The sequence below is a fragment of the Rattus norvegicus genome, chromosome 18, assembly GCF_036323735.1.
Source record: "Rattus norvegicus strain BN/NHsdMcwi chromosome 18, GRCr8, whole genome shotgun sequence".
In the NCBI taxonomy this organism is placed as follows: Eukaryota; Metazoa; Chordata; class Mammalia; order Rodentia; family Muridae; genus Rattus; species Rattus norvegicus.
The window spans coordinates 3,206,527-3,231,743 of record NC_086036.1 but is presented as its reverse complement, the minus strand read 5'-3'; the positions used below and the strand labels follow the sequence as shown (position 1 = coordinate 3,231,743).

General features: G+C 38.1%; 1 protein-coding gene and 1 pseudogene across 6 annotated transcripts in view; both read right to left on the bottom strand.

Moving 5' to 3' along the window:
* Window positions 1-25,217, bottom strand: part of Rbbp8 (RB binding protein 8, endonuclease) — a 65,456-nt gene that overhangs the window by 31,900 nt on the left and 8,339 nt on the right. For all 6 annotated transcript variants that reach the window (XM_039096753.2, XM_063277268.1, XM_039096747.2 and 3 more), the window contains exons 3-6: window positions 20,129-20,171; window positions 16,649-16,744; window positions 5,682-5,794; window positions 2,309-2,375 (exon numbers count right to left, since the gene is read on the bottom strand). In XM_039096753.2, the coding sequence (XP_038952681.1) occupies window positions 2,309-2,375; window positions 5,682-5,794; window positions 16,649-16,744; window positions 20,129-20,171 (319 nt within the window). The remainder of the gene's footprint in view (window positions 1-2,308; window positions 2,376-5,681; window positions 5,795-16,648; window positions 16,745-20,128; window positions 20,172-25,217) is intronic.
* Window positions 6,826-20,171, bottom strand: LOC134482994 (U6 snRNA-associated Sm-like protein LSm3; annotated as a pseudogene).

The following is a 25,217-nucleotide window of genomic DNA, read 5'->3' as shown; positions in this document are numbered from 1 at the left end:
AAGAAGTTCATGCTGACAGGAGCCTGATATAGCTGTCTCCTGAGAGGCACAGTCACAGCATGTCAAATACAGAGGTGAATGCTAGCAGCCAACCACTGAACTGAGAACGGGACCCCTGTTGAAGGAATCAGAGAAAGGATTGAAGGAGCTGAAGGGGCTTGAGACCCCATAAGAACAACAATGCCAACCAACCAGAGCTTCCAGGGACTAAGCCACTACCCAGAGACCATACATGGACTGACCCATGGTTCCAGTTGCATATGTAGCAGAGGATGGCCTTGTTGGGCACCAGTGGAAGGAGAAGCCCTTGGTCCTGCCAAGGCTGGACCCCCCAGTGTAGGGGAATGTCGGGGGTGGGGGTGGGAAGGAGGGTAGTTGGGGAGGGGCACACCCTTATAGAAGAAGGGGAGGGAGATGGCTTATGTCCAGGAAACTGGAAAAGGAAATAACATTTGAAATACAAATAAAAAAACCAATTAAAAAAAAAAAAAAGAGTACACATGGAGGGACCCACGGCTTCAGCCATATATGTAGCAGAGGATGGCCTTGTTGGTCATCAATGGGAGAAGAGGCCCATGGTCCTGGGAAGGCTCGAGACTTCATAGTAGGGAAATGCCAGAGTGAGGAGGTGGGAATGGGTAGGTGGGTGGGGGAGCACACTTATAGAAGTAAGGAGAGGGAAGATGGGATAGGGGGTTTCTAGAGGGGAAACCGGGAAAGGGAACAACATTTGAAATGTAAATAAATAAACTATCCAATAAAAAAAAAATCTGTAATACTATGAGTACAGTCCTGAATCCAAAAGTTTAAAAAATTACAGGAAGCCGTCATTCAGTGTGACCGTTGTCCTTGTTAACTGGTAAGTAACACAAATGGTTGAGATCACAATTTCAAAGCCACTTAGCTAACAAATGTAGTAAGGCCCAAGTCTCCACTTTAAAACTTAAATACTAACCAAGCAAAGCCAACAAAAACTCTAAATAAAAGCAACATAACTACATAAGTGGTTTCTTACTTAGGCTTCTACTGCTGTGATAAAGCAACAAGATGAAGGTCAGGCGTGGAGGCCCAGGCCTTTAATCCCAGCAATTGGGAGGCAGAGGCAGGTGGATCTCTGAGTTTGAAGTCAGCCTGGGTTACAGAGCTAGTTCCAGGACAGCCAGGACTACACAAAGAAATCGTCTCAAACAACAACAACAACAACAACAACAACAACAACAACAACAACAACAACAACAACAACAACACAAACAAAAAACCCATCATGATTTCCTCGGGGAGGAAAGGGTTTATTTCAGCTTATATAGCCTAGTCACACACCATGAACAGAAGTCAAAGCAGGGACCAGAGGCATGAACTTGGATGTGAGAACTGAAGCAGAGACCATGTAAATGCTGCTTCTGGGCTTGCTGTTTATGGCTTGCTTAGCCTGCTGTCTTTTACGATTGATCGATTGAGGACTACCTGCATAAGTGTGGCATCCCCTGCAATAGGCTGAGCCCACATCAATCATTAATCAGGAAAAAGTCCCTCAGGCCTGTTGGGGGCATTTTCAACCAAGGGTTCTGCTTTCCACATGACTCAGCCTGTGTTAAGTTGACGTGTAAGTAGCCAGCACAATTGGGAACTATGAAGTAAGCCCTATTTCTACTCTGAAATCTGTCAGACCACATTAGAGAAAACAAACAAACAACTTTTTTTTTTTTGCATCTTGAGACAGTGCTGTACAGTAAGTCAGAAGATTAGGTTTGATTAAAGCTCGTGCTGTTTACCAGTGATGAAACCATACAGATGTCATTTGCCTTGTCGAGCTTTGGTTCTCTCATCTGTAAAGTCTAGATAATAAACTACTTGGCAGAATTAGGGATACTCTGTAGATTAGGAATGATACAGAACAGAAGACCAGGAAAGAGAATGCAGGAAAAAAAGTTACTTTTATTTCTACAGAGAGGGAAAGAAAAAAGAAGAGGGAAGGGAAGTTGTTCATATGCCAAAGAATTCTGCAAGAGGAAGTATTTATTATAAAGCTTCTAGAACACTGGAAAAAGAAGCAAAACATCTTAAGTAAATATGAAGCATTTAAATAATTTTCAACTGCTTATGTGATTATAAAACTTAACTTATTTTAAGATGCTTACAATTGACAATAGAAAAGACAAAACTGCATGACTTATTTTGTATGTGACTGTAATGCACTGCATAGTTTTAAAAAATGAAACTTGTGACTACACTTTCAGCTTGTACAACTAAGTACGATAAAAGCAGGAAAAGTAGGAGAGTTTCTGTGCAGTTAAGAGGAAATACTTACTCCATTTTCTGTTGCAGTTGCTCAGAAAGCTTTTTGTTTTCTTCCTGAAGAGCGCTCTTTTCATTCACTTCAGAGTAGCATGGAGGAAAAAGCATATTAACATTATGTCAGGCTCTTCAAATGCCAACGTTTATCAAGAAATTAGGATTTGGTTTCTTTTTTCTTTTTTGTTGTGTTTTTGAGACAAGGTACCACTCTGTCCTTCAGGCTGATTTGGAACTCAGTACACAGGCCAGAGCAGTCTCAGCAACCACAGAAATCTTCCTGTCTCAACCCCTTGAAAGGCAGTGTTGGGATGTGAGCCTGGACACCTGGCCTTCCCAACTTAAACCAGCGTATGGGGAAGCACCCCAACCCAGAAACATGCAACAGAACGAGAATAAACGCCAGTGGGCGTAAGATAGCTTAGTCTCTGTCCCCTCCATGCACATCCCCAGTACTAAGGTTGCAGACATGTGCCATAGAGAGGATTCTGGGCACATGATTTCAGAGTCTCTTGTTTGTACAGCAAACAACCCTGAGCTATCTGTCCAGCTCAGGCTGAATTTTATACATTTGTCCCATGACTCCCCTCTGTAAATTGCTAGTGCATATGAAAAAAAAAAGTCATTCTGCAGAATGACTTCACATGTGTTGGGATAACTCTGGCTTCAGGTAAAATGAGATTATTTTCCTTTCTTTAAAAATTGAAAATAGATTTTTTCCCCACATAATATACCCTGACAGCAGTTTCTCTCTCCTCTCTTTCTCCCATATCCTCTACAGCCCTCCCCCATCCTGATCAACTCCTTTCTGTCTCTCATTAGAAAACAGCCTTCTGTGGGATAAGCAGACTTCTTTAGGACAAACCAGAAGGAAAGGAGTGCAAGAGCAGGCACAAGAAACAGAGGTCTACTTATCTCACCCTCAGAATCCCACAAAAACTAAACTGGAAGTCGTAATATATATGCAAAGGATCTGTAGGATGAAAAGAGGGAAGAAAAAAACATTAAAAAAAATACAGGGGTGGGGAGAGCCCTGGCATAGCCCTGTGAGACAGGAGCCTCCAAAGGGGCCAGTGAATCACTTCCTGTTGGCTGTCTAAGCAGCCCATACTTTAAGTCTGGTTCTTTTAAGTGAGATTCCCAGGGCTGGGGTGAAGGGGCGTCACTTCTTTCAGCCCTAGACTCTTGTTTCCTGCACACCCAGGCAGGCCTTGGTCTCGGTGAGCGCTTATGTGCATGGATCCTGTTGATTTACAGGGCACTGTTTTCCTGGTGTCCTCCGTCCCCTCTGGTTCTATACTCTTGCTGCCCCTCCTCCATGGGGTGCTCTGAGCCCTGATCTGATGGAGACAAACCACTTAGGGCTAAGTCTTCCAAGGTTTTTCACTCTGCATAGAGGTTGTAGGCCTCTCCATCCATCCATCTGCTGCAGGAGGACCTTTTCTGTTGCCAGCCGATCTGTGAGAATGGCAGACTGCCAGTAGGAGCCATTTTACTGCTATAGATTTTGTTTATCTTTGTTTTTGTTTTTTTTTTTTAGAAAAGTTGTATCTGGTTTTATACCCTTGATCTCTAGGCTGTCAGTTTCTTGGTCACCCAAGCAGTACTGGGTATGGGCTCCACGTGGTGGAGTGGACCTTATGTCAGGTCAGTTATTGGCTGGCCACTCCCACAAGCTTTGTGCCACCATTACATCAGCATAGCATGAGGCAGGGCACCAAAGGTTTATGGCTGGGTTGGTTTTTCTATTTCTCCTTTGTTAGTGTACAGAATACCGTTCTGTTCCAAAGATGCTAAACTTCTCCATGTTCAGTGAGTTGTGTAGGTACTGTATTCAGGAATGGGGCCTTTCTATTTATGGAGAACAACCTACTGTCTTCACAAAAAGCCTGGGTTGTTGGGGGTGTCCATTGATCAACAAATTAATTAGATGTAACCAAAGTCTGACAGTGGAAGCTTCACTTGGTAACGAGATATCCAGTTGGGGCTGTATTATTTGACTATTTCATTTGGATCACCTTCATATATTTATATTTTAGGAAACTTCTACTAAAGTAGGTTTCCGTAGTATCCCTCAAATGGCCCTTAATTTTAGCTGCCTCTTCCTTTATTCCCTTCCCCTCTCCACTTGATCCTCCTGTTCTAGCCCCACCCCCAATCCATCTATAACTATCTGCTTCCCAGGGAGATCTATCCGTCCCTTACTGTGTATCTAAATCCTGTGGGTCTATGGATGGTAGCTTAGCTCTTATGGATCTAACAGCTAATACACACATACAAGTGAATACATTGGATTTGTTTTTCTGCCTGGAACACCTCATTCAGGATGATTTTGTTGTCCCATTTATTTCCTTGTGGATTTCATGATTTTATGTTTTTAATGGCTGAGTGATACTTCACTGTGTAAATTTACCACATGTACTACATTTCCCAATTTATTTTTTAGGTTCATGCCCATATATTTCTTTTTTTTTTGTTAAGTTCCAGATTCTGCTCAGAAGGTAGTTTACTCAGGTTTATAAGGTGCTACTCACTTAACAAACTTCTAGAATATGATTAACTTTTATTGGAAGAGGCTATTTTGCTATGATATCTTCTGAGATCTCGTTCTCTTAGTTTAGTAATGCTTACCCATAGTAACATACAAACTCACTGACAGGAACCTGGGGATGCCTCCAGTGGAGACTGCATCCTATAGTTAACTTTTCTGCTTTATAAAAATTAAATAAGGACAGGAAGATGTAGTAAAGACAGATTCCAACAGGTACACTTACAGTGGGACATATTTAAATTATTCATTAACAGTTATGATAAAGAAGAAAGATTGATTTTACAAATGTGCTTATATGTATGTTTTTAATTTTCAGCGTTATTATTTGTAGTGCTGGCCACTGAACCCAGAGCCTTGGGAACACTAGAAAATACTATTTTTATAATTATATTTACTTCAAGGTAAGTATCTAATATAATATTTGAGAATTGGATTAAATAACCCAGGTGGAATTTTTTCTTATTCTCAGTATGAATAATTAGACTACACTCTTTAATATTCTTTTGTCTACAAGCATTATATAAAATTATCAGTTAATCAGTTACATAGAATTCGCACAATATGAAAAACAGTAATCATTACCTAAGAGCAAGTTGATTTTGCACAATAGCACTGATCTTGCAATCAAGATAAAAGACACAAATAAGATGTACTCAGAAATAGGCTTATTATCTTAGACTTGGTAAAAATTTAAAGGATAAAGTAAATAATATTTAACACCTTTGTGTCCAATTTTCTACTAAGATTAAATCTATAAAAGACACCTAAAGTTTAAAAAGCAAATGTTATCAGCAGACATCATGCTTCAAGCACATGGTGAACTCGACAGGGAACTCACTGAGCTCTGTGATAAGCCTAAGGTTCTGCTGTCGGATGTTTTCAAACTCCTGCTGCTTTTTGTGCATATGCTCTTCAGTTACTGCACAGCGATCACACAGTCCTGCTCTTAACCTGGGGAACAGAAACAAAACAAAGCACATTTCCTGATATAGAGTGAGCATCCTTCTTCTCACATACTTGTGACTCTATCACTTCAGATTTTAGTTTCTTGGTGTTCATAGTATTTGCAGATAACAAGCCAAAACTCTAAAATTTTTTTCCTAAAGTCTAAAAATTGAAATGCTTAAATCTAAAATTTTTGGAATGGGGACGTGAAAAGTTCTGGGATTTCAGAGAATTCTGAATTTTGGAAAAGATTTCAGGTTATTCATTCATTCACGTATTCATCCGTCCATTCTTTCATTCATTCAGGTTTATTTTCAAGGCTGTCCTGGAACTTACTCTGTAGACCCGGCTGACTTCAAATTCACCAAGATCCACCTGCTTCTAACTCCCAAGTGCTAGGATTAAAGGCATGCACTGGCACCACCACCCAGGAAGATAGATTTTTAAATTATGTATACAGATGTGTGCATGTGTGCATGTGAGTACAGGCGCTGCAGGTGAGATCCCAAATCTCCCTGGAGTTAAAGCTGCAAGAAGTTTGAGCTGCTGTGACATGGGTGCTGGGGTCAGACTCAGGTCCTCTGAGAGCAGCAGCCTGTGCTCTCTCTCAGGCTGGAGGGGTGGCTTAGCAGGCAAGAGCACTGACTGCTCTTCCAAAGTCCTTACTTCAATGTCAGCAGCCACATGGTGGCTCACTACCCTCTGTAAAGGGATCTGACATCCCCTTCTCACATGTGGAGAGCACTCCACATTTAAAAAATACATAAACAAAATTTAAAGAGTACTATGTGCTCTTAATGGTGAAGCCATCTCTTCAGCTACAAATTTTGGATTATGGATGACTAAACTACGTAACAATATTGAAAGAGTTTTATATTTTTAAAGATCTAAAAACTTGACTTGGCAACTACAATGACCACAAACTACTTAACATTAACCCTTTAGTACAATCGTACCTAAACTGAAACCATGCTATAGCATCATTCCTTAAATACTGCAGTTCTGGGTGATATTATCATTTTAAATATTATCCAAAATCTCTTTTTCTTTTTTCCCTTCCTTGGAACCTTTACATTTTTCTAAGTATGTATGTATGTATGTACGTACGTACGTATGTATGAATGTATGTACTTTTTATTTTGAGACAGCGTTTCACCATGTAGCCCTGGCTAGTCTGAACACTCAATGTAGAGCAGGTTGATCTTGAACTCATCAACATCCTGCCTCAGACTCCCAAGTGCTACAATTAAAGGCTGTGATGGCACAGCCTAAAAAGTGGACCTTGATCATGATCTTGTAATCCCCTTCCCTTAGCCTCCAAAACTGAGGGAACTATTTTCTCTATTTTGGGAGAGCTGGGTGTGTATTGGTATGTTTATGTGTGTTGTATATTTGTGCATGTGGGTACACATGTGCATGCAGGTAGGTGATATGGAAGCCCAAGGTCGACAATGGGGCCTTCCTTAATTGCTCTCCCTCTTACATATTGAGGTACAGTCCCTCATTGAACCTGGAGCTCACTTTTGGCTAATCAGCTTGCTCTGGGATTATGGGAAGACTATGTATATGAGTTCTGGGGACCCAAATTCCAGCCCAAATGCTTTACTCACTGGACATCTTATGAGCCCCAAGATACTTTTCTAAAGAAAGCTAAAGATTTGATTTTTAACCATTATAGTAAAAAGTAAGTCCTACCTAGTACAGAGTAGTCATGATATTTTAGGTAGCTCTGCATCTATTTTGCTCAGTAAAACACAAGACACATCTAAATGTTTGACAATGTTTTTGTTCTATAAATATGACAGATCAGTGAATACAAAGGAAGAAAAAGTTATATTTCTTTCAAAGAAAGCAGTATTATGAGAAAACAATGACAACATATTATTACATAAAAAGATCATAGAGTATCTTTTAGTAAACTTGTAAGTACTGAAGAGAAAAGTGTATATATAATAAAAGTATGTGCAGAGGATAGAAAATATATTCTAAAATGTTATTTGTTACCTTGTAGGCAATGATATGAGAATTCTTTTAGTTTTACACACACACACACACACACACACACACACACACACACAGACACACAATATCAAACTTTCTCCAACCTTACCACTTACATAATCAGAAATGTAGTTAAAATGAAATATCCTATATATCAATCATTTTAGGTAACTTTACCTCAACACTTTACAGAGTAAGCATTCAAATGTCTATGGAAATTGTAGCACAGTAGTATATGCCATAATTTTAAGGTAAGTGAAAAAAGAAAAACTAAAAGCTATATAATTTAACAAACAAAAACCTAGATATTTTATCTGAAAGTTATGGTCCTATCAACAATACTGACTTGAATGAAGAGGATTCATTAATAGAGTTATAGCTTACAGATAAAAAAAACAAAGAATTGGTCTCTTGCCAATTGGTCTCTTAGATGAAATATATTCTGTAGATAGTCCTTGAGGTACCCGGGGCTTTGAAATCATGACACACATAGAATATATAGCCCTTGTTAGGCAGGAGTGAGTTCTAAGACAACCTGATCTACATTACAGTTCCAGGCCAGCCCAGTTACACAATGAGTCCTTTCCTCAAAATAACAAACATTTATAAGAGATCTTGGAAATTAAAAATATCAGTAGGGAAAAATCCCAATCAAACAATAACAACAAAACCCAACAACTTGAGAGAAATCTGCCACCAAAGTCGTATAAAAATGCAAAGAAAAAAGCCTAGGGGATGAACCTAGAACATCACATAACATATGCTCTAAAAGAAAAGGGGCATGAAAGAAACAATCTATTTATCAACAAAATTCCAGAGTGCAATCTGGTAACAATGTAACAACATTTATGTTTTAAGGGTAAGTTAACTGAAGCAGCGAGTAGACACCACTGACTCCAGGAAGAGTAAAAGCAAGGTGAAACCTTAGTGTCCTCTTGTAACACACCAGTGAGTCAGCCTCATGAAGGAGAAGGAGAAGAAAGCAAAGATGTGAAAATATGGAGTATGATCTACAGTAAAATAGAAAAGCTAAAGGAACTCTTTAAAACATGAAAGGAGTATAAACTGTCACTGTTTAGTGTAAGAGAAAGCAATATCCTCTAGTTTGTCTATTATTGCTAGTTTTTCTCAGCAACTGCCACTCTTAAGAAAAGGAGTCAACTCTTGATTGTTTATAAATTTTAGTTTATACTTATATTTAAGTTGATATATTGAAATTTTTTTTAAAAAAAGGAAACAGAAAAACATCCTGAAAGTAACTACAAGAACAATGGGCAAACCAACTCCTGAAAAGAGCAAGGCAGTCACACTGGCTGGAGAAAGGGACAGGTCATTTCACTGGACAGCGTGTGAGTTACTTGCAAATGAACTTCTTTGAGGGTAGAGGGATCCTCAGGTCATTCCTGACTCTCAGATGTGTGTGAGCTTCTCTCTCTGGGGGTGACCTATACATCTCAAGAGGCAGTCTCCACTTTCCTACACAGGCTCCATTTTTTTTTGTCACAGCCAACTCTCAATAGAGGGGCGACTAGAACAACACCATCTCCCCGGACAAAGAGCATGGGGATGTTCCGTTTTGTGCATTTATCTATCTCTTCATACGTCTCCTCATCAATCTCCATTGTCATCAGTTTCTTCTACATCTCCCAGGATCATATTTAAGTGTTGATCATAGGCATGTAATCTGCCTCAAAGCTCTTGGTTATTTCTCATTTTCACATAAATTCACTCATCCAAGCTGAGCCTGATAAGCTCGAGGGGCTCCTCTGTGGTATTGGTGGTGCTGCTGCTGATCTACCTCGCCCACCATGTTTCAAATGCTGTGCCCTTTCCCTGAGATATCTTCACCACAGTAACAAACATGCTCAATTGTTTTACCCCTGCCCAATGATTTAAATTTATTAATTTTATTCAATAAGGTTTCAATGAACACTACTATAGTGTATTCAGTAACCAATATATCATTTCTTTTGCATAACTCATAGTCTACTAGAGAAAGGCAGGTGATAAAATAGTATACAGAAAAGTAATCTGGGTCACATTTTGACAGTAGAAATACAGAAAAGCATAAAGACAATCTAGGTTCTGAAGTTAGAGAACAGTTGTAAAATCATAAATCTTCTAGTTCGTCAGTGGTGGGGAGGATAGTGAGTTGAGTCCTGAAACAAGGTCACTATACTGAAGCTCTCCATTTTGGCTAAGTTGGTTGGTGACAGATTTCTCAGGATCCACCTCCAACAATGAGCTGGGGTTACAGCAATGAGCACTATACATGACTTTTGAGTACATAGTGGGGATTCAAACTCAGATCTTCATGCTTACAAGAGCAAATGTGTTTATCTACTGTCAACCCAGTCCCCAGTCTCAATGGTATTTCTAAAAGTAAATTCTAGGGCTGGCAAGACAGCACAGCAGGTAAAAAGTCCTTGCTCTGCCTACACGATGACCTGAATTGGACCTCCAGAATTTATGGTAGGACAGAACTGACTCTTGAAAGTTGTCTTTTGATCTCTAGTGGTGAACCCACCACATATACACACAAATCATGTATTCACAATAATGAAACACCTTTTAATGTATTCTATTTGCTTTTCTACTACAATAGCTGTTAGATTTAGTGAAAAATTATGGATTCCTAAAATTCTATATGTGTAATAGGAAAACATAAAGGCACTATAGCTTGTTTATAGTTTATGAAATTATGAACTTTTTTTGAGACAATATCTTATATGTAGTCAATTCACAGAGAGCTGCCTGCCTGCCTTTGCTTCCTGAGTTCTTGGATTAATGGTAATGAGCCACCAAGCATGGCCTTAAAATTAGAATATTTTATTGGCACTGGGCACAATGAATTTCATTATGACACTTTCTATATATACTGTAACATGATAACATTCATACTCTTGATTTCGTCTCCTATTGTTTCTTTTCTCCTGTCCGAAAAGTGTCTGCTCTCCATTGGAAAAAGGATTCCACAAACGAAAACATGTATTTGTTTTTCTAAGTATAGCTATTTCATTTACATGATGTTCTACAATTCCATGTATTCTCTTGCAAAGATATAATTTCATTCTTTTGGCTGAGTAAAAATCCACTGTGTATATATGTTTTTTAACAAAGAATTTGTTAAAGGGTACATAAGTTAATCCCATAACTTGGCTTTTTAAAATTGCCTTTTCCCTGTTTCCTGTGGGAAGTGTGCTCGTATGTTTGTATGTGTGCACTGTCAGGTGTGGGGTGCAGGTGCACATGAGTCCTCAGTCAGATGTCAGGGACCATCTCAATAGCTCTCCCATCTTTATTGAGGTAGGGCCTCTCAACCAATCCAGATCACAACGTTATGGCTAATGTCCCTAGCTGGCCTGCTCTGAGGATCCTGAACTCACTCTAGCATGTGAAGGGAAGCTTTAGCCAAGCTATTTCCAAGACCTAACCTGGCTATTGTAAATAGTCTCACGGTAGATGTGGAGGTGTAGGTATATCTCCTGAATATTCTGCACACACACCCAGGAAAAGGATGACTGGTTATGTGGCAGTCCCATTCTCCACTTTCAAGGAACCTCCATGCTGGCCTTCATTTGGACTAGATTAATTCCCTTTTCATTGAACAGTGTTAAAAGGTTCTTTGCCTTCAAAATCCTTGCTAGATTTGACGTTTTCTTGATGATAACCATTCTGGCTGGATTTTAAATAAAATCTCAATGTAGCTCTGGTTTGCATTTCCTTGATGGATAAAACATGTTGAATACTTTTTTTCCTTCCACTTCTGTATTAGCTATTTTATATCTTTCAAAACCATCCATTCAATTTTCTTGCCTGTTAATTGATTTTCTGCTCTCCTGGCATTTGAGTACCCCATATATTATGGAGATTAATCCAAAGTCAGATGAATAGCTGGCAAATATTTTCTCTCCTGCAGGCTGTCTCTTCATTCATTATTCCTTCTGCTGTGTAGAAACTTTCTCATTTCATGCGCTCTCATTTGTCAATTTTTATTATGTTCTGAATTATTCTAAAGGAAGCTTTTACTCCACCAATTTCTAGGCTCATTTATTTTCTCCTAATTTCTTCAGTGGTGCAACTTCTGTAAATCACCTCCAATACTGGTTAAAAGGACTGAGTCCAAGCCCACCTTTAGGATAAGAGGTGGAGAGGAGAGAAGGGAGGCTGCGGCACTAAGGAGAAGGAATGGTGGATGCAGTGGGGGCTTTGGGTGTTTAAAAACAGGAGCAGCAGGACTTGGCTTCTGTAGCCCAGATGGCTAGTGCTTTAAAAATTACAACTCCTCACCATCTCATTTGCTTTATGTACGGGGCAGTTCCTAAAAAGCAAACACCATTTGTTTTACATAAGCATTAAGAAATGAGAATCAAGGGCTCCCTTTCAAGCTGCCCTTGTGCTCACTTGCATCTGTGGTCCTAGCAAGAAAGCATCCCTTGTACCAATGAAGAAAAACTCATAAAAGTTAAACGTGGGTACTGATGCTTGATTTCACTCCCGCAGGCTCTGCTGGAGCATTCAGAGAGGTTATGAAAGTGAAATGCACTACAGGGAAGACAGCATCATAGGTTTAACATGGTGCTCACAGCCTATGTGCTTCCCACTATGGTAGTCTCCACAATATGAGCAGTAATGCAGGTGCCACTGAACAGGGGTCAGTATGGAAGGCACTGCACTAATGAACTGCTTCATGTAATTTTTAAAAAGAAGGAAAATCCCTCCTTTTAAGAAGATGCAGCAAGCATCGAAACGAATGCCTAGAATTTTTGATAAAGCTGGGCTGGAAGTAGCACAGTTGGTAGGATACTCACTGCAGAACCTGGGCCAGCGCCCAGCACCACAGAGACTGGGTGCAGTGGCACCGCACACTGTAACTCAGCACCTGGGAGGGAGGCAGGGATGGGAGACTCAGATTCAAAGCCATCCTTAGCTCTACAGCCCAGCCTGTAATATATGAGACCTTGTCTAAAGAGGAAAAAGAAAACACATTTTCACAAAATAGATGTTATTTTTTAACATTCTCAACAAAGTATCAGATTTTATAGCTTCAAGCTCGTTCTAGGAAGCTGGAAAGATGGGTGTGGTTCCCAGCAGCCAGACCAGACATCTCACATCTGCCTGTTTCCCTCTCCAGGTGATCTGACATCCTTTCTGGACTTCACAGATACCCTTATACATGTGCACACACACATACACACACACAGATATACATGTGCACATAAATGAAAACATAAAGTAAAAAAGAAAAATTAAAACCTTACTCTATGAACCATTCTTTTTTGTTTGTTTTTTAAAGATTTATTTATTTATTTAATACATGTGAGTAAACTGTCACTGTTTTCAGACACACCAGAAGAGGGCATCGGATCCCATTACAGATGACTGCTGGTCAGGTCACAAGAAAGTAATCTAGTTTTAAAGAAATGACATAATTAAAACTAGTCATCTTAATTGTGTAAGGAAAATAATTTAGAAAACATTTCCATGGGAAATAGATATACTGACACTTCTCAGAAAGAATGTAGGATAGAAAACTCACGTAAGAAAGAAGTACAAGGGCTGGAGAGTGTACTTATATACATTAAATAACATTTAACATTTAAAAACAACAAAGAAGTCCAAGCTGGTGAAGCGGTGCACACTTCTAGTACAGCCTTTGGGAGGCAGAGGTGGGCAGACTGATGTGAGTTCAAGGCCAGCATGGTCTACATACACCAAGACAGCCAGAGCTACATAGTGAGACCCTGTTTCAAAACCACCCCCAAATATATACAAACAAACATACATACATACAAACATACACACACACACACACACATGCATACATACATACATACATACATACATGAATGTGCACGATACAGAAGCTAACTAAACTGGAAGACCAAATAAACTACATAGTGAAACACTTTTGTAGACTCTGGAAAAGGTGGATCTTCAAGGGAAGAAATTGAAAATCAATTGTATGAAGTCAGTTCAAGCAAAACAAAACAAACAAAAAACATCTTGAAATTTATTTCTACACTTTGGGTCCTAAATAACTAGCTAATGACTAACTACACAGGAAAGATATGGCAAATCCATATAATCAAGGCTCTTTTTTTTTTTTTTTTTTTTTTGCAACAACTTACACTGTAGCCCAAGTAGGGCTGAAACTCACTCATCATATGGCACAAATTGGCCTCCCACATATGGTAATTCTCCTGCCTCAGCCTCATTATAGATGTGAGGTAGCACTTGTAGCTAATACTATCAGCTTTGGAGCATGGCGGCCATTAAATTATTTATCTCTTACCATGAGGAGTAAAATCACTGGCCCCATCTTGTATAAGCTGAGATCCTTTACCTGGTCCCACAGGTGAACATGTAAGACGGCAGAAGGTAAGATTCCAAGTGTGAACAGAACAGATACGGTGGCTCGATAACGTTAGCCCACTAAGCAAAGCACACTAGGCCCTGCCTTCCTTACCGTTCGTTACCCGTGGACATCTGACAGCTCTTCTCCACTCCTGCAGCTCACGCTTCATCCACCCAGGCTCCCACTCCATTTCTTTACTTCCCAAACCCACTCTGACGTGTGCCTCTCAGAGAATCCAGGGCAGCAGATACACTTACTAATGCAAGCCCTAAGTTTTTATATAGGAATCACGAGAGGGGAGAGATAAGCTCTTGCCATTATTTCCTTTGTTACAGAAAAAGAAAAAACATTAGTTATGGGAAGTGGCATGGAGGACGGAAGGAAAGGAAAGTGGGGTGGGAGGAGGAAAGGAGGGGAGGGGAAATGTAAAGAAGAAAGAGGAGGAAGAGGAAGAAGGCAGAGCCTGTGCTCAGCATTCTTCCCAAGTCCTCCAGCACATAACCACGATGGAGTGCTCTGTTCATACTAACAGAAGAGCAATTCAGGACTTCTTTTTCATTGCTGGGCTGGGGAACTGAGGGATAGAGGACTTTCTAGCTCTGACAGCGCGGCTGGAGACGGCTTAAATCTGGGTGCACTATATAGTGTACTAGAGTGCCGAAGGTTAGACTTACAGTCACCAACTGATATAGTACAGAAACCTTACTCAACTTGCTATAAATTGGTTTTATTATCTCATTTAATTTTCAAACTGCTCCTTCAAGGAAATTATTCTTCACAGCATGCCCTATAGGTCTAACTTTCCTTTACTTAAATAGCCTGCTTTTCCTCTTTTTTTTTTTTTTTTTTTTGGTCCTCTGAGACCTATGGAGCTCAGCTCAGAAAATACACACGGTATTCTACTTGGCATCTCCACGTGGATGCTACTGGCTCCCAGTCACCCACCCCTTGTCACTCCCTTGCTAACTCTCCAATGGCTTCCATCACAATGAGAATCTAAACTTGTTGCCCATGTCCACACACAACGTACTGAAGATCTGCAGTCTTATCTCCCTTCCCTCACCACGTTTGTTCTGTAAATCAGAACTATGGGAGATTTTATGTTTGAATACTTGAAATTTATTTCTACCTTAAACTAAGTTTTGTTTTGGGACAAGGTCTCAATACGTAGCTCTGATTGGCCTGGAACTCACTGTACAGTCTATGCTGACTTCAAATTCAGAGATCTACCTGCCTTTGCCTCCCAAGTGCTGGAATTGAGGGCATGTGCCATCATGCCTGGCCTACCTTAAAATTTTATATCCTATCTCCTTTAGTCTCTTGCTTTCTCAGCTAACTATCTCCTCACATCCCTTTTATTCAGGTTTTATCTCAATAGCACTGCCTCAGAAAGGTCACCCTTTGACCATCTATAAGCAACCTTTCTATAGTCACTCAAATATATCATTTAACTACATTTTCTTCATAGCACTTCATATATGAAATCTTCTTATTGCTAGTTATTTGAGTATTTCCAGAATTTGACAATTAAATATAAGGTCCATAAAATACTAAGGAGAATAATCCTCCAAGTCCCTAGAGCAATACATAGGATAAAACAAGGACAGAAATATTTGTTATTAAATCTTAGTTAAAGATACAGTGGAAAGTTAGAATATATATGTGATCCGAAAGCACGTAGATCTTTTCCACAAAATTTTTTACAAAATACTGCATGTTCAAGTAAACTGATATTCTCAAAGCCACCATATAGATGGCATTCACCTTCAGTTTGTGAATATGCAGAATACTAGACTATTTTACGATCATATAGCAGGTAAAGGCTCTTTCTGTCAAGTATGATAACATTCCTGGAACCCCACAGTGTTCTCCGACCTCCCCATGTACATCCAGGCATACAACACGTGCACACAAAATAAGTAAAACAAGAAATTATCTCACCACTAAAGAAAAAAAAATCCTAGTTCAAATCAGTTAGCCTTTTGGTAGGTAACACATTTGAAAATAAAACGTACTTAATTCTAAAAGTATTTTTAATTCTTGGTTATAGATCTCATCTGAGTGGGGGAAAAAGGTCTATGTACAAGGGCTGACTGTGTTATCTCAGGAATATACAGAGAAAAATTCCTATATTGAAGGGAAGTGAAAAACTATAAAAGAAAAGAAATCAGAGTAAGAAAAGATAGCAAAAATACAATTTATTAGTTTCCATATACTTAGAAATTAAAGGAAATATAAGCTCTGGATTAGGACATTCCACCTTGCAGCTCCCCTTATATCTAACATTAAAAACAACATTTATAGGCTAAGCTATGACTGCTAAACATGGTCGGAAACCACATATAAAACCTGGGAGTATATTGTCAGTCTATAAAGAACTTACTCAACGATGGCACAAGGCTAAGGGAGAAAAATCACTCCCAACCCCAGAAATGATTAAAAGTAAACCCAATGGACTCCACTGAGGAGGAAATACTTTCTCATTCAAGTATCAAACTTACCTATCTTCTAAAATTTTAATGGTTTCCTGAAGAACTTTTTGCTGGTCTCTCAGCTGTTGATTTTTGGTGAAGAATTCTTCTAGTCTCTGTGCATCTCTAAAGTTAGGAAAATTTACAGAAAATTATAAAGACAGTTCTGATATTATAACTCCTAAATTTGACCTAAAAAACAAAAAGTCCCAGCAACTACATGGTGGCTCATAACCATGTGTAATAGGATCTGGCATCCTCTTCTGTTATGCAGGCAGAAGAGTGTATATAATAAATAAATAAATGTTTTAAAAAATTGTAATATTTCAGAAAGTACAATCAATAGGTTGACAGGAAAGATCCATCTTAATAAAACTACAGTCCTTCAAAAACATGTAGTGAAAGTAATTTAAAATGTATAATCAAATGGTAAGCACAGTAATTTCTGAGTTTTAGTACTTCTTAAAAATGATCTTCACTTTCACTTTAAGGATGGCATCTGAATTAGTGGCTGTATTTCAGGATTTACGACATTAGTAACTGTAACACTCACTGACCCAAGGAACCATATAAAAGATTTCATCCTGTTTTTATTAATCAATTCTGAAACATTGACCCAATTAGGAAAAGCCAACCACTGGTGCTGGAGAACACTGCTCTCCTAGAGGACTCAGGTTTGAATCCTAGCACAACCATCTGGAACTGCAGTTCCAAGATCAAAGACCTTTTCTGGCCTCCACATGCATCAGGCACACACATGGTGCACCGCGATATATGCAGGCAAACAACCATACACATACAAATAAAGACAACAAAAATAAAACTCCTTTTTAAGAAGAAAAAGTAAGCTGGGCCGTGGTGGTGCATTCCTTTAATCCCAGTATTTGGAAGACAGAGACAGGAGGATTTCTGTGAGTTTCAGATGAACCTAGTTTACAAAGTGAGTTCCAGGACAGCCAGGGCTCCACAGAGAAACCCTGTTTGAAAAAAGAAAAAAAAAAAAAAAGACAAACAAAGAAGTAACAGTGACAACATTTATAAAGGACATTAAAACAGACAAAAAATAAAGCTGAAAATTACAGCATTCAAGTGCAGTTCAGAATTTTAAAATGCAATCAGCTCAAAAAAATTTAGCAGCAAAGAAAAGTTTATTCCTAAGTAAAACATATTCCCATTATATTTCAAGTGGATAGGAAAATAAATTTTACATATTAATAAAATAATCCTATTTTTTGTCTCATCCAATAAAATGTACTAGCTTTGGAATAATGTACACCATAGGGAGAACTTAAACATAAAATTTTTCTGAGGTCACAAATACAATTCATTATATTCACATAATACACACACATGATTCATAAATATAAGGCAATACCATTAGTATTAAAGGCCATTAAAAGGCTGGACAGTTTGCAAACTTCTTTTTTGAGGGGGAAGGGGAGGGGTCAAGACAGGGTTTCTCTGAGGAGCTCTGGCTGTCTTAGAACTCACTCTGCAATCTAGGCTGGCCTCCAACTCAGAGATCCTCCTGCCTCTGTTTCCCAAGTGCTGGAATTAAAGGTGTGTGCCACCACCATCAGGCTTTGGGAGAGCAGGGGGTCAGTTTATGAAACATAACATTTGTGTCCTGTAAGGAACATTACGCTCCAGGAGCTGCACTAGTAATGACTTTCTCCTGGCTCCTTTGCGAGGTGGCAGTCAGACTGTGGCAACATCTTCAGCTCCCCATTCGACGGCCACTGTGCCAGCTTACTTCTTGCTAAGATTAATCTTCATTTTGTCACTGTTTAGTAGTTTGGAGGAAAGAAGTTGATATTTTCTAATATTTCATTTTGGAAACAATTTCAGACTTACGAACAAGTAAAGCATCAACATAAAAAATTAACACCAATAACGACAATGTTAAATGGAAACTAATTAAGAAAGCCTGATTAAATTTTGCCAGCTGTTCCTTTACTATGACTTCTCTTTCATGTTTCCTTCAACCTGGAAACATCTCTGTCACATCACTGCAAACACTGCATAGTTATTTTGTTGATTATGTTTCATAAAACAGTTTTGCTAAGAATATGAGAAAAGCAACACGGTGCTATTCTTAATAGGCCACATCAAGAAATACGTTAGGCAGACACATCTCCTTATTAGTGATGTTAACTTGATCTTGACTTGTGAAGTCTGCTGGGTTTCTCGGTTGCAATGACACCCCTGCCTTTGTAGCTAGTATCATGTAAAGAGACACTTTGAGGAATTTGTAAAATGTATGAATATGATTTCTTTTCAAACTTCACATATTTTATAGATAAAGACTGTTTTGCATGTAAGTATGTTATGTGTATGCCTGATCCCTGAAGAGGTCAGAAGAGAGCGCCAGGTCCCTTGGAACTAGAGTTGCAGGCTATTGTTAACAGGCACATGGGTGCTGGAACTGACCCTGTTCTATGGAGAGCAGGCAGTGCTCTTCACCGCTGAGACGTCTCTCTCTCCCCACAAGCACCGATTCTTCTCCTACTTATCGTACTTATTTTAGGTTTAATGGATGGTTGTTGCCTTTAACAATTGCTGTAAAGCTTGCTATACAATGATTTTTCTGTGTCTACAATTCTTTCTACACTTACTGAAATCCCGCTAATCAAGAGTCATCACTTTGTTTTAGAGGTCTGTAACTGATCACTATTTCCAGTTGTCTTACACTTAACTACTGTGAGGTTTTTCACTTTCTTTGTTTTTACTGTTTGTGACAAGGTCTCATGGAGCCCAGGTTACATGGCTCCTACTGTGGAGCCAAGGATTACCACCTCTCTTCTCGCCCTCCTAAGTGCTGGTGCTACAGACATGTCTGACCAGGGATTACCACCTCTCTTCTCGCCCTCCCGAGTGCTGGTACTACAGACATGTCTGACATGCTTGGTTTTCATTTGGTACGAAGAATCAATGCAGGGCTCTGCTCATGCCAAGCAAGCAGTCTACCGCTGAGCTGCAGGATCGATCATTGAGTAACGGTTAGCATACCGCCATTCTCACTATGACTTTCTTTTTCTGGCACCACAAACCATTATAGCTCATCTTGAATGCTATAAACCTCACATGGCTATCACTATTTCTCCAAAGACATAGGTTCCTTAAAACTATGTATTTACTTACTTATTTCACGTGTTTGAGGATTCTGCCTACATATATGTCTGTTCACCACCCGTGTGCCTGGTGTTCTGAGGCAAAGAAAGCCTCAGATCCCAAGACTGGAGTTGACAGTTATGAGCCACCATTTAATCCTACTAGCACTCAGAATTCAAGTCCAGCAGAGTCTACATAGATTTCAAAGTCAGTCAAGGTGACATAGTTTAAAATAAACAAGAGTAACACACCCACTTTCACAATTAATTAGCTCAAAGCTAATTTATTTTTAAGTAAGACATAAGGCTTTTCTTTGTTTTTTGCTTTTTTTAAATGAGACTGGCTATTAGTATCAATTAATTAATAAATAAGACATTGGCATTACATACTGATACTTACAAAATTCTTTCCTTTTTCAGTTTGGTTACTTTGATTTGTAAACCTGCAAAGTAACAAAAGAAAAAAAGCACAGTATTTTGTTACACATTGTACCAATTCTAAAGCAGTTTTAAGTTCCTTTATGAGGCAAATGCTACACTATTAAGCCAATTTAGACTAGCTTCTGAATACTGAACCCAGTCCCATTTGATGTACAGTGTATTCCCCTTACTTGTACCCTCAGGCTAGGAAAATAAATCTGCAACATTATTGCTTTTAGTCTATTATATGACAGCCAAGTAGATTAAAAGTGAGTTATTTCCTTTCTAATAGTGAGAGCAAACATATAATTATCAGTTCACTATAAACTTGGGTCTGTGTTCTGACATAGCCTACATATTTGCTAACAGTAATAGTGCCTATGTAGGCTCAAGTCTCTGGGGATTAAGCTAGATTGTGGCAGGAAGTTCTGGATTAGAAGCAAAGTTGCTTATAGAAAAGTACTTAAGAAAGGACACTAGAATTTTTAACTCTAGACATATGTACTTTCCAATTTTAATTAAGTCTGATTAAAAATGGCAAGGGAAAATATGGATAAAAGTAATAGGGCATTTCTAATTTTCATGGTAGTAACTAATAGAAAAATAACCAGTAAATGAGCATGAAACACTTGCTAAAACAACACACACGGCCTACAACACTACTAGCAACTAAATATAAATGCAAACCAAATAGTTAATTACTAATTACAAAAATGAAGGGGTTATAAAACTATAAAACCATACTTTCCTGAAGATATAAGAAACTAGTATAGTCTTTGGAAAACAACTTAGCAATATATCAAAAGTTGTTCTCATTAGTATCTGATTTCTTGGGTTTTAACCTATGTAGAAACACATAATAAAAAATTCAATGTTAAGCAATAAAGTAGAGATGTCTACATAAAATATATATAATAATAGTCTGGAATAATAATCTGTTTAATAAACCAAACTATCTTAAGTATATTAAACAATCTTTACAATATTCAAAAAACTCTTGAAACACACACTGAACTGGACCCTGTGGCACATGCCTGTAATATCAGCACTTAGAAGGCTAAAGAGGGATGCTCGCAAATTTGAGATCATCCTGGGATACATAATTGAGCTATCTTAAAAAAAATAGTGTCAAATTAGTTGAAGTTTTCTAGTTGAATATAGCTTTTCTTTTCATCCTCTGCAAATCTGATTAATATAAGGAGAATAAAAGGACTTTGATTCCTAATTAAGTTCATATTATAACATTCTGTAATTTTTTCAACTACAACTATTAAAATTAATTTAAAAATAAATTGCCTAGAAATTGTTAACATTCTCTAAGAGTTTCATTTCCTTTGTTTTTTTAAAAGTTGGATCTCCCAGATTGGAGAAATGGTTAAGGCAGTTAAGAATACTGACTGTTCTTCAGAGGAACAGGGTTTGAGTCCCAGTATCGACATGGTGGCTCACAACCACTACAACCCCAGTTCCAAGGAATTTGATGTTCTCTTTTGATCTTCATGGACATCAGGCATGCACATGACACATATGCATACATGCAGGCAAAATACTCATGCACATAAAATAAATCTTTAAAAAAAATGGGTCTGAAGAGATGGCTGGTGTTTAAGAGCACTGGCTGCTCTTCCTGAGAACCAGGTTCAATTCCTAGCACCCACATGGCTGCTTATAATTGCCTGTAACTCCAGTCTTAAGGGATCTGATATGCTCTTCTGTCTTCTATGGGGACCAGGCATAGGTACATTAATGCAAAAACAATCATAAAATACATAAAATAACATATACTTAAAAAATTTTAAGACAAAGTAGCTTAAGTTGCTCAGATTGACCTCAAACACAACTATGTAGGCCAGGTTGGCTTCAAACAAGAAAATCTTAAACAATTAACTATTAACAAGCAAAATTTGGATAGATCTTAAAGGGGACTGTGTTGAGTAAAATTTGCCAAATTCAAAGGGGTTCTTTTTGTATGACTCTATTTACTTAACATTCTTGAAATAAAATTAGATAAAGAAAAGATTACTAATGGCAAGAGATTGGAGAAGAATGGGAGAAAGGAGGCTACAGATCTAGATAAGTGGCATGGAATCTTGAGAAGTAGACACAATGTATATATTACCAAATTGTACAGAACCAAACACACAAGTCTAAGTTTCACACACACATAAGTATGCATACAGAATGGACGTGATCTGAATAAAAGTAGTAAATTATAACAATACAAATGTCTTGGTTGTGATAACATATGTGTCTAAGATAAAGTATAGCCAGGTATGGTGGTTCACACTCATAATCTCATCCTTAGGAGGTTAGGCAAGAGGTTTGCCATGAGTTTAAGGCCAAGCTGGGGTACAGAGTGAGCTCTTAGCTCAAAAACAAGCAAACAAACAAACAAACAAAAAAACAGTCAATGCACTGCCAGTAGGAAAACCTGTGGAAAGAGTACATGAGATGCCTTTGCATTCTCTGTTATAATTACATGTGAGTCCATGATTAGCCTGAAATAAAAGGCAATAATAAGAAAAAGTGATTTACTTTTAAAATATTTGTGAGATAATAAAAAGGAAAGACTGTGCTATAATTGGCAAGAGTAAACTGGTTAAAAAATGCTTTGGTTAAAAAAAGCCTTCCCAGCTGCCAAGTTGCTGAGCTGAAGAGAGCTTCCTTGTCGTTGGGTAAGGGTGACAAACTCAAGAGACCTTGGAAGCCCTCAGCAAAGCAGCCCTCCTGCAGAACAAGAACTATGACCCCCATTAGAATGAAGACTACAGTCAGCAATTTCTGTCTCTTCTTCCCAATTGTGGGGAATTTTTAATTGATGACAGATTTTCTTGTTTTTAATTTTGGCTAACGTCTAAAACTCAGGTCTGCTTCTGCAAGTGAAAAGTAGCCAATGATGAAATGGATTCTGGCCATGAAATAAAGATTCTTTATTTTTTTAGAAAAGAAACAATGAAGTGGAAAATCCATATGAACTTCAAAAGAGGATTCTTGAGAAATGTGGAAAGACTACTCTTTTATCTTACAAGCATTCAACACCTGTGAGGCATCTGTTCTGTCACGTACGTCAGTCTGAAACAGGCTTGTATGTGTGTATGCGTGTGTTTAAATTTTAGCATTTGCTATTCATCAAGCCAATTAGGAATGTACAATTAGAACCCCTATAAAGTGTGCTTTAATCCTGCTCCACACCCATCGGAAGGAATGAGGCTGTACAACAATGGAGCTCCTGTATGAACAGGCAGTCTGTGCAACAAAGTGTTTGGGATCACAACACCGGCAACCCAGGAACCTACTGAGGAAACAGTGCTCAAAAGACTCAAAAGCACTAGAGGATGTTAATTAATCACACACCTATTCATTCTATGAATTTTGGAGAAAATCCGGGCAACTACATGCTGTTACATTACACTAAACAAGTTTAAAAGTTCATAAAGGAGGCAAGAGTTAGTTCAATTTATGATGTATAAACAATAACCCATGCTATGAATTCTTGTTTTAGTTCCTTATTAGATAAAACCCACAGAAGCAGAGCTTCATCTAATGATCAAGTAATTTGGTTTTACCAAAAACAATCCTATCTCTCTAACTATACAATAAATTATTTCTATTCTAAACTAAAAACTATATTTATAAAATCAGCTATACTTTATCTGCTCTTTGCCTAATATTTAATTATTTCAAAATATATAAATTAATTGTTGTGAATGTCACTGAGTTTAAGTAGTTATAAATAAAATAATAAAATAATATATGATAACTACTTAGGGAGTTTTTTTTTTAAGATTTATTTATTTATTATATATAAGTACATTGTAGCTGTCTTCAGACACACCAGAAGAGGGCATCAGATCTCATTACAGGTGGTTGTGAGTCACCATGTGGTTGCTGGGATTTGAACTCAGGACCTCTGGAAGAGCAGTCGGGTGCTCTTAACCACTGAGCCATCTCTCCAGCCCTAGAGAGTTCTTAATAGGCACTAGTACCATGAGTCAAAACTGTTGATTCTGTAGTACTAAAGTCGTATGTACGATATGTAGGTATGCATGTGTATATATATATATATATATATATATATATATATATATATATATATATATAATGCTTATGTAAATGCTTCTCTGTAATGCTGATGAAACATGGGAGAATGTGTAGGACAATAAACAGCTGTACCAAAACAAGCAAGCAAGCAATCCTACACTTGAAGTATAAACACCCTGTCATGTTAGAGCCTCCACACTGTCCATCTCTTTAATGCAGTTGCAATTATGCCCTGCCCCCAAAAGCCTAGTTTCCTATGAAAATGGTTTAGGTTTATGAAACACAGAATTTTATATTAGCTGAGTGTGTTAGTAGAACCTAGTGTGGACAGTAAACATGATAAAACAGTATAAAAATATTCTAAATTCTACTTCATTACTTGTGCTTTTAATAATAAATCCAATACTGAGATTTTAAAAAATAAAAATCCTACCCAAATATACTCTTGGAACTTGAATTTTAAAGAATTCTGAAACTTCTATTAAAACTTGATATTCTAAAATCAAAGCATGAAAGCTGTCTATTCAATGACAACTTAGACACTAGGATGAACAATGATGAACGGAATTGACTATGCTAAAAAGATTAAAAACTTAGTGACAAGTTTCTCTACAATTATCCCCAGCTGGAAAATTGCTGACTTTTAATTTAGGATGGGAAACCATTTATTCTTAGTTTTAGAAGAAATGCATGTAGCTTATTCTATCATGATGAGTGTGCACAGGGTTCTATAGATCACCGGTGTTGTTTTATTATGTTTTGGTCAAATGAAGCCAACAAGAAACCCCAAATGCTATCTGTATAGAGTAGGATCTACAGATGTGTGTAATTTCTTATGTGTAGACTTCCTTGGCTGTCTACATAAAATCATGCACCTCAAGTGCTACTTACTCTTCCTAACATTCTCCTTTGTTTTTTACTCACACAAAGGTTTACAACGTAATGAGTCAAATTTGATTCCTATATAGACTTCAAAACCTGCACTGTCCAGACAAGTCTATGTTTGATGTCTTGCAAACAGTCTCTTG